This window comes from Ranitomeya variabilis, chromosome 8 (genome assembly GCF_051348905.1).
Source record: "Ranitomeya variabilis isolate aRanVar5 chromosome 8, aRanVar5.hap1, whole genome shotgun sequence".
Taxonomy (NCBI): Eukaryota; Metazoa; Chordata; class Amphibia; order Anura; family Dendrobatidae; genus Ranitomeya; species Ranitomeya variabilis.
Genome location: NC_135239.1, coordinates 154526819 through 154539833, shown reverse-complemented (window position 1 = coordinate 154539833; position 13015 = coordinate 154526819). Strand labels below are relative to the sequence as shown.

At 43.0% G+C, this 13015-nt stretch overlaps 1 protein-coding gene across 1 annotated transcript in view; it reads left to right on the top strand.

Moving 5' to 3' along the window:
• The window catches only part of SREBF2 (sterol regulatory element binding transcription factor 2), a 67435-nt gene that overhangs the window by 17743 nt on the left and 36677 nt on the right, over positions 1-13015 (top strand). Inside the window, exons 3-6 of the mRNA XM_077277536.1 lie at positions 2362-2561; positions 5002-5148; positions 11207-11428; positions 11890-12004. Of these exons, the coding sequence (XP_077133651.1) occupies positions 2362-2561; positions 5002-5148; positions 11207-11428; positions 11890-12004 (684 nt within the window). The remainder of the gene's footprint in view (positions 1-2361; positions 2562-5001; positions 5149-11206; positions 11429-11889; positions 12005-13015) is intronic.

Sequence of the window (13015 nt, the reverse complement as noted above, 5' to 3'; positions counted from 1 at the left end):
GCCGTACGCCCCCCACACACTGTATACGCCGTACGCACCACACACACTGTATACGCCGTACGCCCCACACACTGTATACGCCATACACAACACACACACTCTGTATACGCCGTACGCCACACACAGACACACACACACACAGTATATGCCGTACGCACCACACACACACACTGTATATGCCGTACGCACCACACACACACTGTATATGCCGTACGCACCACACACACTGTATACGCCGTACGCACCACACACACTGTATACGCCGTACACAACACACACACACACGTACACACACACACACACACACACACACACACACACACACACACACACACACACACACACACACACACTGTATATGCCGTACACACACACACACTGTATATGCCGTACGCACCACACACACACTGTATATGCCGTACGCACCACACACACACTGTATATGCCGTACGCACCACACACACACTGTATATGCCGTACGCACCCCACACACACTGTATATGCCGTACGCACCACACACACTGTATATGCCGTACGCACCACACACACTGTATATGCCGTACGCACCACACACACACTGTATATGCCGTACGCACCACACACACACTGTATATGCCGTACGCACCACACACACACTGTATATGCCGTACGCACCACACACACACTGTATATGCCGTACGCACCACATACACTGTATACGCCGTACACAACACACACACACACACACACACACACACACACACACACACACACACACACACACACACACACACACACACACACACACACACACACACACTCTGTATACGCCGTACGCACCACACACACACTGTAAGCCGTACGCAGCTTCTTGCGCGGTACCACCAGCAGAACACCGTCGTGAACACGCCGCTGCTGGGATCAGCCGAATGATTCACTGAATGCTGCCATCTTTGTACAGGAGGAGCGCATGCGCAGTTTTAATATGACCGCCGCTATCTGTCTGCACAAAGATGGCGGCGGTCTGATTTACTACGCCTGCACGAATTCCGTGCAGGTGCAGTGAATAATTCGGCTGATCCTGGGGGCAGATGCGCGACGTGTCTACAGGCAGAGGAAGCCGGTCACATTAAAGGGGTTTTCCCACAAACGAAAGTTGATTTTAAAAATTGTCTGTGTCTGACCATGTACGGAGCACACCACATCTCCTGGGCAGGGGAGGAAGCAAAAGACAATGCTGACATTACAGCAGGGGATCACAGTGGAATTCTTTTGTGAGGTAAAATATTTCACTGACTGTTTTAAACAAAGTTTACCTCACAAAATGTATCCTCTGCAATCTCCTGCTGTAATGTTTGGCATTGTAATTGTATTTGGCACGGTGCTAACCTGTAGTATTAAAACCTTCCCATATGTCAAGTGACATAATGTGAAAGAAAAGGGAGGCCACACCTTTATTGGCACAGGACAAACACTGCAGGGTATTTGCTTATTGTATTTTTACCTTAGATGTTATCTGTTTAGTGGCCAGTGTGAACATGCACCTACCCGCTGTTTCAGGTTTTCCTCCTCCCTTTTCCTTGTACTGGACATTACATTCATGCAGTTTCCCATGGCTGGGTTTCTATTAGCGGAGCTCGGTCCTTCTCTGCCTTTATTCACATTACATCACTTGACATATGGTAATGTTTTAATACTGTAGGTTAGGACCTTCCCGAATAGGGTCACCGTGATGCGGTAGAATTATTATTATTTTTTTTTTAAATAAAATTTTTACTAAGTACCCTATATTATTTTCATGCACTGTTGCTATTTATTTACTACTGCAAGGTATTTGCTTATTTTGTTTTTATCTTGGGTTTTATCTGTTTAGTGGCCAGTGTGAACATGCACCTACCCGCTGCATGTTCACCAACTTATATTCTAATTAATTTCTTTAGGTTTTTTTTTATCACCTGCAAGGAGTTTGTATGTTCTCCCTGTGTTTGCGTGGGTCTCCTCCGGGTTCCTCCCACACCCCCAAAGACATTCTGATAGTGAATCTAGATTGTGATGGGAACAGTGATGATAATGTTTATAAAGCACTGCAGAATATTATTGCATTAAAACGAAATTAATAAGAGATGATGCGTGCCGAGTGGAGTCGGAAGGGAGAGGGCGATGTGGCAAGAGGTGAGTTTTTTTCTTTACAGTGTGTTGGCTGCGGTCTGGAGAGTTCTCAGAACATAATCCGGATAGATCAGTTTATATGGAGTAACGTCAATGTAAAAAGACATGCCTTGAATCTCATCCGATCTGCTCATTTCTAGCTGTGATGTATGCAGACCCTGTAAATGTTGGTAACCTTCACCTCCATCCTGGTGGGTTTGTTCATGTTCTCAGTGCTACAGCCCCAAATGTCAAATTTGATGACAACTCAACAAATGCAACCGGTGACCATCCAGCAACAGTTGCAGACTGTCCAGGCCCAGAGGGTCCTCACGCAGACCGCCAATGGGACCATCCAGACCCTGAGTCCTGCCACACCGGGCACCATCCAGACGCTGACTCAAGCTGTTACACCACAACTACAACAAGTTCCAGTAAGCCTCTCTGCTTTAAGAATAGTTGTTGGTAATAGGACATTGTTATTGTACTTACAGCCGTCATCTGTAAAGACTACAAAGAAGGGGGAATCAAATACAAAAAACTAGCAAGTCATAGTGGGAAAATGGGATGTAAAATTAAAGGCAATCTGTCACCAGGTTATTTACTATATAGCTGAAGATGTAGAGACCGAGACCCTGATTCCAGCAATGTGTCATTAACTGGGTTCTTAAGGGGGTTGTCCACTACTGGGACAAATGTTTGGCCTCCATTAAAATAATCAAGCCTGTACTATCCTCCCGAGCCGGCTCCGTTCCAGCGGTGTCTGCACTCGCGTTCCCCAGGCTGTTACTGGTGGAAGGACACATGGTGGCCAGCGCCCAATCAGCGGTGGTGTCACTGTCGTCGTAAACATGCTAGTGCCAAAGTGCGTCACTAACTCAACCCATCAGCGCTCCTGTCACATGATCGCGGTGCACCGATGGGTTGGCATGACAACTGGTGGTCTGCAGGAGACCCCTGTGATTGTCATTGCTGATCCACTATGAGTGTCGCACCATGACTGGTGTTTATTGCAGATGAGCATTTCTGCCCTGTTATGTGTAGCACAAATGATCAGAAGATTGCAGCTTTAAGTCTCATAAGTAAAAAGTGTACAAAAAAAAGTTAAACAAAAAATTCAAATTGCCCCATTCAAAATAAAACGATTAAAATATCAAAAAATACCCATATTCGGTACCCTACCAAAGAACAAGTGAATCACTGCATCTCCAAAAGGTTCAAGAAAATAACTTAAGTTTTATTAATCAACAATTATGAACAATAGTAAAAACAGACCATGCTATTTAGCCGTACCATGTAAGGAAATGGTTTTCCAAATATATTAATCAATTGATGTTAGCAGATAATTTCCAAAAGGAACATAGAGTAATCAAAATAGTAATAGTCACATGGTCATGCAGCCTAAAAATAAAATACATATCACCACCGTAAAGGAAATGTACCTGTGTCCAGCCAGCACTTCAAAAAGGTAACAGAATAGGTACTATAGTAATCTAAGTATCGCTGTCACTCAGGCACAGACAAAAAATAGTGATTTATGAAAGACAAAAAGATACAAATGTGCTAGGCCTATTACTTGTATCACACACATCCGTATACAGCCAATTAAGACCAACAAACTGCAACTGCAAGCATGACCAAGGCTGACCAAACCTGTAATGAAAGAATGGTATCTTACCCATGGCCCCGAGTGTAACCCAACTGCCCCAATGCACGTTTCGCAAATGCTGCTTCAGGGGGGATCTCCAATTCTATTACCTTTTTTAAAGTGTTGGCTGAACACAAGTACATTTCTTTTACGGTGGTGAGAAATTTATAGTCCTGAAATCCTTTTTCCACATACTTGTCATTACCAAGTTCAGAAATGTCCGATCTGTCAAAATATTAAAAAGAATTAATCCGATCCCTAAACAGCGTAACAAGAAAAAAAAAAATGAAAACACCAGAACTACATTTTTTTTCGTCTCCACAACATTGCATCTACCTCAGAATAATATCAACAAAAACGTCAACTCTCCACGCAAAAAATAAGCCCTCATCCTGCCCAGATCTCAAAAATGGAGGCGCTGTGGGTCTTAGAAAATGGGTCCTTTTTGGTTAAAAACGTTGGATTTTTTTTTACCACTTTTTACCAAAAAAATCCATATATGTTTTGTATCTGCAAACCCGTAATGATCTGGAGAATCACAATGGCAGGTCTGTCTTGGCATTTAGTGAGTATGGTAAAACAAATAATTGTGGAATTGCACTTTGTTTTGCAATTTCAGCGCAGTTGGATTTTTTTCCCCTCCGTTTTATGGTAAAATCAATGGTGTCGTTGAAAAGTACAATTCTATCCACAGAAAACAAGCCCTCACAAGGCCATATTCATGGGGAAAAAAAAAATTATGGCTCTGGGAAGAAGGAGAACAGAAAAGAAAAAAATCAGGAAATGGCACAGTTGTGAAGGGGTTCAAAAAAAACAACTGAAAACCCCCAGCCAGTTTTGTTTTCCTCACTGCAGAATGCTTTCCGGAGTAAGAAACGGAAGGTCCTCTAAAGTGTCCTCCAGATACTGTCCGTCAGTTGTAGGGGGCATCTGGTAACTCCTTCACGGTCCATGGGGTCATGGGTTCGGGCCTGGTTCAGATCCTAACTATTTGAAAGCTGTCCATTTGCTGAGAAGCCATTTGCGAGCTTGGCCATAGGTACATGTGATGATTCCTGGGCTTCTTCTCTGGTTTTTCATTGCATTATTTGGCTGTTTATCTGTATATTTGTCACTGTTCATGTTGTGAGTGATAACACACAATGCCCCTAATATATATTATTATATTATATAATAGTTTTACTGTAGCAGGCAACTGTCTGACTTGGCTCGGATTCCTCTTCCAGGTCCTGGTACAACCTCAGATCATTAAGACGGAGTCCCTGGTCCTGACCGCTCTGAAGGCTGATGGCAGCCCCGTCATGACTGCCGTGCAAAACCCTGCTATCACCACCCTCGCGACCCCTCTCCAGACCACCGCTCTGCAAGTACCTGTACGCCTCTTTATTCTCAATGGTATACTAAAGAATAGCATCAATATTAATCTCCTTTTATAGTTTATTTGTGCACATTTCTAGTGGTGACATGCTAAGCCCCTCTGTCGATGAGCTGTATATAGGGTCCATGCACGCCCTTTGATAGGGCCAGTGCCTGACGCCTATTCCTGCACCCATCAGTGGGTCCGAGCTGCTGTCACAGGTGATATCAACCAATGAGGCTGTGAAGCCCCCCATGCACATTTTAGACTCATGTTGCCAAGTCCTGGTTGTTGACTTGTTTGGCTGAAGATGTAATCTGCATGGAGGCCCGGACTGATAGCTGTGGGATATCACTTGGGCATGTCTGATTTTTGGACTGCCTGTTGTTCTTTGCTCTTCCGGAGATGAGCCGCCATCAGACAAGTCTGGCCACAACTATGTCATAGAGAACACAGGGGCGCTCGGCGGAGCGAGTCTTCTGTATGGGAGGGCTGGCCGAATATCTGGCTGGCGGCCGTCTAATGTGTATGGCGGCTTTTGGGCTCTCACTTGTGAAGTCCGCGATTCCTGATGAGAAGATAATATTAATAATGGATTTCTAGAACTATGTAAATAAAGTAAGCTGCTGTCACATGATCACACTATTAATTTCTAAGGAATTAGTACAATGTGCTATCTCCTATCACATCAGCTTGACGTCAGTGCCTACTTTTAGGGGAAAGGCCCCGGTTATCATCTCCCAGGGACTGTATAGAATGGGATTAATGATTGATGGAAATGCCTTGAGGCGTATCGCGATGTTACAGGTCAAGGTGTTGCACAAGTTGTCACTCACCACAGTAGATGAGCAGTTCCCTGCAATAACATGCATTGGGATCGAGAGATTTCATCATTAATGCAACACTCTTCACTAGTTAATCTGCTGAACGATAGAGATATAGAGGTAGATTAAATATATAAATAAATATATATATATATATATATATATATATATATATATATATATATATATATATATATATATATATATATATATATATATATATATATATATATATATATATATATATATATATATATATATATATACACTCACCGGCCACTTTATTAGGTACACCATGCTAGTAACGGGTTGGACCCCTTTTGCCTTCAGAACTGCCTTAATTCTTCGTGGCATAGATTCAACAAGGTGCTGGAAGCATTCCTCAGAGATTTTGGTCCATATTGACATGATGGCATCACACAGTTGCTGCAGATTTGTCGGCTGCACATCCCAAAGATGCTCCATACAAGGCAGGATGGATCCATGCTTTCATGTTGTTTACGCCAAATTCTGACCCTACCATCCGAATGTCGCAGCAGAAATCGAGACTCATCAGACCAAGCAACGTTTTTCCAATCTTCTACTGTCCAATTTCGATGAGCTTGTACAAATTGTAGCCTCAGTTTCCTGTTCTTAGCTGAAAGGAGTGGTACCCGGTGTGGTCTTCTGCTGCTGTAGCCCATCTGCCTCAAAGTTCGACGCACTGTGCGTTCAGAGATGCTCTTAGGCCTACCTTGGTTGTAACGGGTGGCGATTTGAGTCACTGTTGCCTTTCTATCAGCTCGAACCAGTCTGCCCATTCTCCTCTGACCTCTGGCATCAACAAGGCATTTCCGCCCACAGAACTGCCGCTCACTGGATTTTTTTTCTTTTTCGGGCCATTCTCTGTAAACCCTAGAGATGGTTGTGCGTGAAAATCCCAGTAGATCAGCAGTTTCTGAAATACTCAGACCAGCCCTTCTGGCACCAACAACCATGCCACGTTTAAAGGCACTCAAATCACCTTTCTTCCCCATACTGATGCTCGGTTTGAACTGCAGGAGATTGTCTTGACCATGTCTACATGCCTAAATGCACTGAGTTGCCGCCATGTGATTGGCTGATTAGAAATTAAGTGTTAACAAGAAGTTGGACAGGTGTACCTAATAAAGTGGCCAGTGAGTGTATATATATGTATATATATATATATACTAGCTGTACTACCCGGCTTCGCCCGGGTTAATGACTGCTGTTAGCAAAATAGAATGTGTTAACAAAAATTTATTCTGCACACAAAAACCACAAAACAAATAGATAGAAATGTAATTATTAAAAGGCAAAAACTAAGCAAATAGAAGCATTTCACAACATATATTAGCTTTGTTATACTGAGAATGTCTTTGTTGCCTATATTAACCAATCAGAGCTCAGGTTAATTAACTGTAGCAAAATAGAAGCTGAGCTGTGATTGGTTGCTATTGGCAGCCTGATAAATCCCCAGCCAACAGGAAGCCCTCCCCCCTGGCAGTATATATTAGCTCACACATACACATAATAGACAGGTCATGTGACTGACAGCTGCCGTATTTCCTATATGGTACATTTGTTGCTCTTGTAGTTTGCTTATTAATCAGATTTTTATTTTTGAAGGACAATACCAGACTTGTGTGTGTTTTAGGGCGAGTTTTATGTGTCAAGTTGTGTGTGTTGAGTTGCGTGTGGCGACATGCATGTAGCGACTTTTGTGAGATGAGTTTTGTGTGGCGACATGCGTGTAGCAACATTTTGTGTGTTGAGTTGCATGTGACAGGTTAGTGTAGCAAGTTGTGTGCAGCAAGATTTGTGCATGGCGAGTTTTGCGCGTGGCGAGTTTTATGTGTGGTGCATTTTGAGTATGTGCAAGTTTTGTGTGAGGCAACTTTTGCATGTGGTGCAACTTTTGTACATGTGGCAATTTTTCTGTGTGTGCAAGTTTTGCATGAGGTGAGTTTTCCATGAGGTGAGTTTTGCACGTGTGGCGAGTTTTGCGTGAGCCTAGTTTTGCATATGGCGAGTTTTGCATGTAGCGAGTTTTGAGTGGTGACTTTTGTGTTTCGACTTTTATGTGGCGAGGTTGGTGTGTGTGTGTGGTGAAATGTGTGCTGAGGGTGGTATATGTGTTCAAGCACGTGGTAGTGTGTGGCGCATTTTGTGTTTGTGTTCATATCCCCGTGTGTGGTGAGTATCCCATGTCGGGGCCCCACCTTAGCAACTGTACGGTATATACTCTTTGTCGCCATCGCTCTCATTCTTTAAGTCCTCATTGTTCACATCTGGCAGCTGTCAATTTTCCTCCAACACTTTTCCCTTCACTTTTTCCCCATTATGTAGATAGGAGCAAAATTGTTTGGTGAATTGGAACGCGCGGGGTTAAAATTTCACCTCACAACATAGCCTATGACGCTCTCGGGGTCCAGACGTGTGACTGTGCAAAATTTTGTGGCTGTAGCTGCGACGGTACAGATGCCAATCCCGGACATACACACATACATACATACACACATTCAGCTTTATATATTAGATATACCTGTATGTAATCTCCTGTATATAGTATATACCTGTGTGTCATCTCACCTATATATAGTATATATCTGTGTGTCATCTCCTGTATATAGTATATACCTGTATGTCATCTCCTCCTATACATAGCATATACCTGTGTCATCTCCTCCTGTATATACTATATACCTGTAGGTAATCTGCTCCTGTATATAGTATATACCTGTGTGTCATCTCCTCCTGTATATAGTATATACCTGTATGTCATCTCCTCCTGTATGTAGTATGTACCTGTATGTCATCTCCTCCTCTATATAGTATATACCTGTGTGTCATCTCTCCTGTATATAGTATATATCTGTGTGTCATCTCCTCCTGTATATAGTATATACCTGTGTGTCATCTCCCCTGTAAATAGTATATACCTGTGTGTCATCTCCTGTATATAGTATATAGCTGTATGCCATCTCCTCCTGTATTAGCCCTCGTTCACACGTTATTTGGTCAGTATTTTTACCTCAGTATTTGTAAGCTAAAATGGCAGCCTGATAAATCCCCAGCCAACAGTAAGCCCACCCCCTGGCAGTATATATTAGCTCACACATACACATAATAGACTGGTCATGTGACTGACAGCTGCCGGATTCCTATATGGTACATTTGTTGCTCTTGTAGTTTGTCTGCTTATTAATCAGATTTTTATTTTTGAAGGATACCAGACTTGTGTGTGTTTTAGGGCGAGTTTCGTGTGTCAAGTTGTGTGTGTTGAGTTGCGTGTGGCGACATGCATGTAGGGACTTTTGTGAGATGAGTTTTGTGTGGCGACATGCGTGTAGCAACTTTTTGTGTGTCGAGTTGCATGTGACAGGTTAGTGTAGCAAGTTGTGTGCAGCAAGTTTTGCGCATGGCGAGTTTTGCGCGTGGCGAGTTTTATGTGTGGTGCCTTTTGAGTATGTGCAAGTTTTGTGTGAGGCAACTTTTGCATGTGTTGCAACTTTTGTGCATGTGGCAATTTTTCTGCGTGTGGCAATTTTTCTGCGTGTGCAAGTTTTGCGTGTGGCGAGTTTTGCACGTGTGGCGAGTTTTGCATGTGGAGAGTTTTGCGCGTGGCGAGTTTTGAGCGGCGACTTTTGTGTTTCTACTTTTATGTGGCGAGGTTGGTGTATGTGTGGTGAAATGTGCACTGAGGGTGGTATATGTGTTCGAGCACGTGGTAGTGTGTGGCGCATTTTGTGTGTGTGTTCATATCCCCGTGGTGGTGTGATTATCCCATGTTGGGGCCCCACCTTAGCAACTGTACAGTATATACTCTTTGGTGCCATCGCTGTCATTCTTTAAGTCCCCCTTGTTCACATCTGGCAGCTGTTAATTTGCCTCCAACACTTTTCCTTTCATTTTTTCCCCATTATGTAGATAGGGGCAAAATTGTTTGGTGACTTGGAAAGCGCGGGGTTAAAATTTCACCTCACAATATAGCTTTGACGCTCTCAGGGTCCAGACGTGTGACTGTGCAAAATTTTGTGCCTGTAGCTGCGACGCCTCCAACACTTTTCCTTTCACTTTTTCCCCATTATGTAGATAGGGGCAAAATTGTTTGGTGAATTGGAAAGCGCGGGGTTAAAATTTCACCTCACAACATAGCCTATGACGCTCTCGGGGTCCAGACGTGTGACTGTGCAAAATTTTGTGGCTGTAGCTGCTACGGTTCAGATGCCAATCCCGGACATACATACATACATACATACATACACACACACACACACATTCAGCTTTATATATTAGATATATGTGTTATAGTCACACCTGACCATGTTTTTGCTGCGTGTCTTGGACCCTGTATTCGGTGCGTAAAATACGCATCATTTCACAATACCAGCAAAGTCAATGCGATTCCTGAAATCTCATACACACATGCTGCTTCTTTTTTCCCCCATGTATTTGGAGCAATGGGGCGTTTTTGAAAAGACGGAGCATGTCAATTCTTTCTGCATATTTGCAGCATTTTTTTCATCCTTTGAAATGAATGGAAAAAATCTGTTAAAGTTTGCATTGCACATAGCATTTTTCTGCCAACACTCTAGATTTTGGTGCATGAAAAAAAACCTCAGCTTGTGAACCTACTATAAGGCTTCTTCTGGTCCGCAGCTTGTATTGGAGAATTGTCAGCCAGGCCAATTGTCACCCAGGAAATGTTAAAGGGAACCTGTCGCCTACAGAAATGCACCACTGGGCACTGCAGGGAGCTCTTACAATAACCAGGTTATGCAAGGTTTAATCACTATTTACCTGCAGATTAGCCCTGTATCTGCAGGTAAATTGTGATTCTCGAAGTGGGAGGATCCGTTTAAAGAGTAGGTTCACTTTTTACACATTAGATAACTATAAAGATCATGTATATAAAGGAAAAACGTCATATAATTGTTGCTGAAAGCCATCTCTAGCAGAAATGCATCAAACATCTGACTTCATGAAGGCTTCCTTTACATGGGAAGATTGTCAGCCCAGAATGAATGGCAGCCATTACAAGGAACAGGACTGTGTGCGCCCAACAATTGTTTCCCCTACGGTTTCATGATTGTCTGCAGCTCATCTCTGTCACACATCACAGTGTTACTGACAAAAGATCTTAAAGGGCCTGTCTTGTCCAGACTGAAGGCTTGTTGTCTCCGCTCTCGTGGACTTGCAGCAATAATCGTGTAACATGTTGTCTACTTTCCTTTTACTTGTTTGTAGACTTTGGTTGGTGGCAATGGAACTATTTTGACAACTATGCCAGTCATGATGGGTCAAGAGAAGATGCCCATAAAGCAGGTGCCTGGCGTCTTCAAACAGCAAGAGGTTCCCAAGGAGGGTGAGAGGAGAACAACGCACAACATTATTGAGAAACGGTATCGCTCCTCAATCAACGATAAAATCCTGGAGCTGAAAGACTTGGTTATGGGAACTGATGCCAAGGTGAGGGTCACATAGCTGTTTTTATTAATATATATATATATATATATATATATATATATATATATACTCTTCATGTTGTTTTTAAAATAAAAAATTAACCCCATACTGGCGTGTACATTGTCAGTCCCCGTGCCTGATTCTGGCAAAAGCAGATTCCTGATAGGCACTGGCTGGGTTATGGATCCAACATCCGCAGCGACCAGAGCTGAACTCCGCTCACTGCTGTTGACCCCTGAAATGTCCCTGTCTTTTTAATTTTTTTTTTTTAACTACAACTCTTAAGTGGGAGGGATCTCAGAAAGTGGCGACACAAACCAATTTTTTAGTAATGATTTGTTTGTCCAATTTTCTGAATCGTTTTATTTCAGGATCATGCAGCATTCAGTGACTGACGGTGGTGAGAGTTGATATCTTTGGCCAAGATACTTTGATTTAAATGAAAAATTGTTACTGTGTTTCAGATGCACAAGTCAGGGGTCCTGAAGAAAGCCATAGACTACATAAAATATTTGCAACAATCCAACCAGAAACTTCGTCAAGAAAATATGGCTCTCAAACTGGCAAATCAAAAAAATAGTAAGTTGTTCTGCTACTTGTAAAGCTTATATACTATCGCCTTAAACATAGAGAGATGGTCAGTTTTGTCACCAGGATTTTGACACCTAACCTGTTAGCCGCATAATGTAGGGGCTTACTGGGCTGCTAACTTGAGTTTTGATTGTCTTCTGCTGATAAAACTGTGATTTTATTACTAGAGAATAAGTAAACCTGCTGCTTATAGTCCTTCATATTCATGAGCTGTGCATAGCCCCGCCCCTACCAGCGATTGGAAACTTCCTGCCTATGCACAGTGTACAGAGAAAGCTGCCAATCAGTGGTGTGGGCGGGATTATACAGGGCTCTGCAGTCTGAGAACTGGGAGATCTGTGGCAGATAAAATAAAGATTTAATCAACAGCTGCAGCCCAGTAAGTGATACATTGCTGGAATCAGGGTCTCTACCCCTACATCATGCTGCTCTCAGATGTGGTAGCATAAACCTGATGATAGATTTCTTTTAAGGTTGAAAGACACAAGTCCATCAATTTCAATGTATTAATCCAGAGGAAGGCAAACACCCCATGAAGCAGATGCTAATGGCTTCATATTAGGGAAAAATTCCTGCCCGACTCCACATGCGGCAACCGGACTAGTTCCCTGGATCAACTTATCTTCACAGAATCTATAACCATATCCTGCAACGTAAAAGTCTTTCTAGAAAGGCATCCAGGCCTGAGCGAAGGGTGACGTGATTTTGCACTTGCTGTATTTCCCATAGCACACTGCGCTCAGCCGCGGCTGTAGTGTGTTTTCCAGGCCTCGGTAATCAGTTGTAGGCTGTATCTTTGGATGATCAAAGTGTCATCCAGTCCTGCTAAGTGATTGTACTGGCAGCTAATATTGCACCCCGTGGCCATGACCTAACCGCTCAACAAATCTGCTGAGTAAGTTATTTTATTGGACTTGTTATTGTGTGGGACCTTTACCGCCCGGTATACAGTTTATACACTGAAGTGCAGAGTCATGATGGAGTCTCCAGTGATACCAG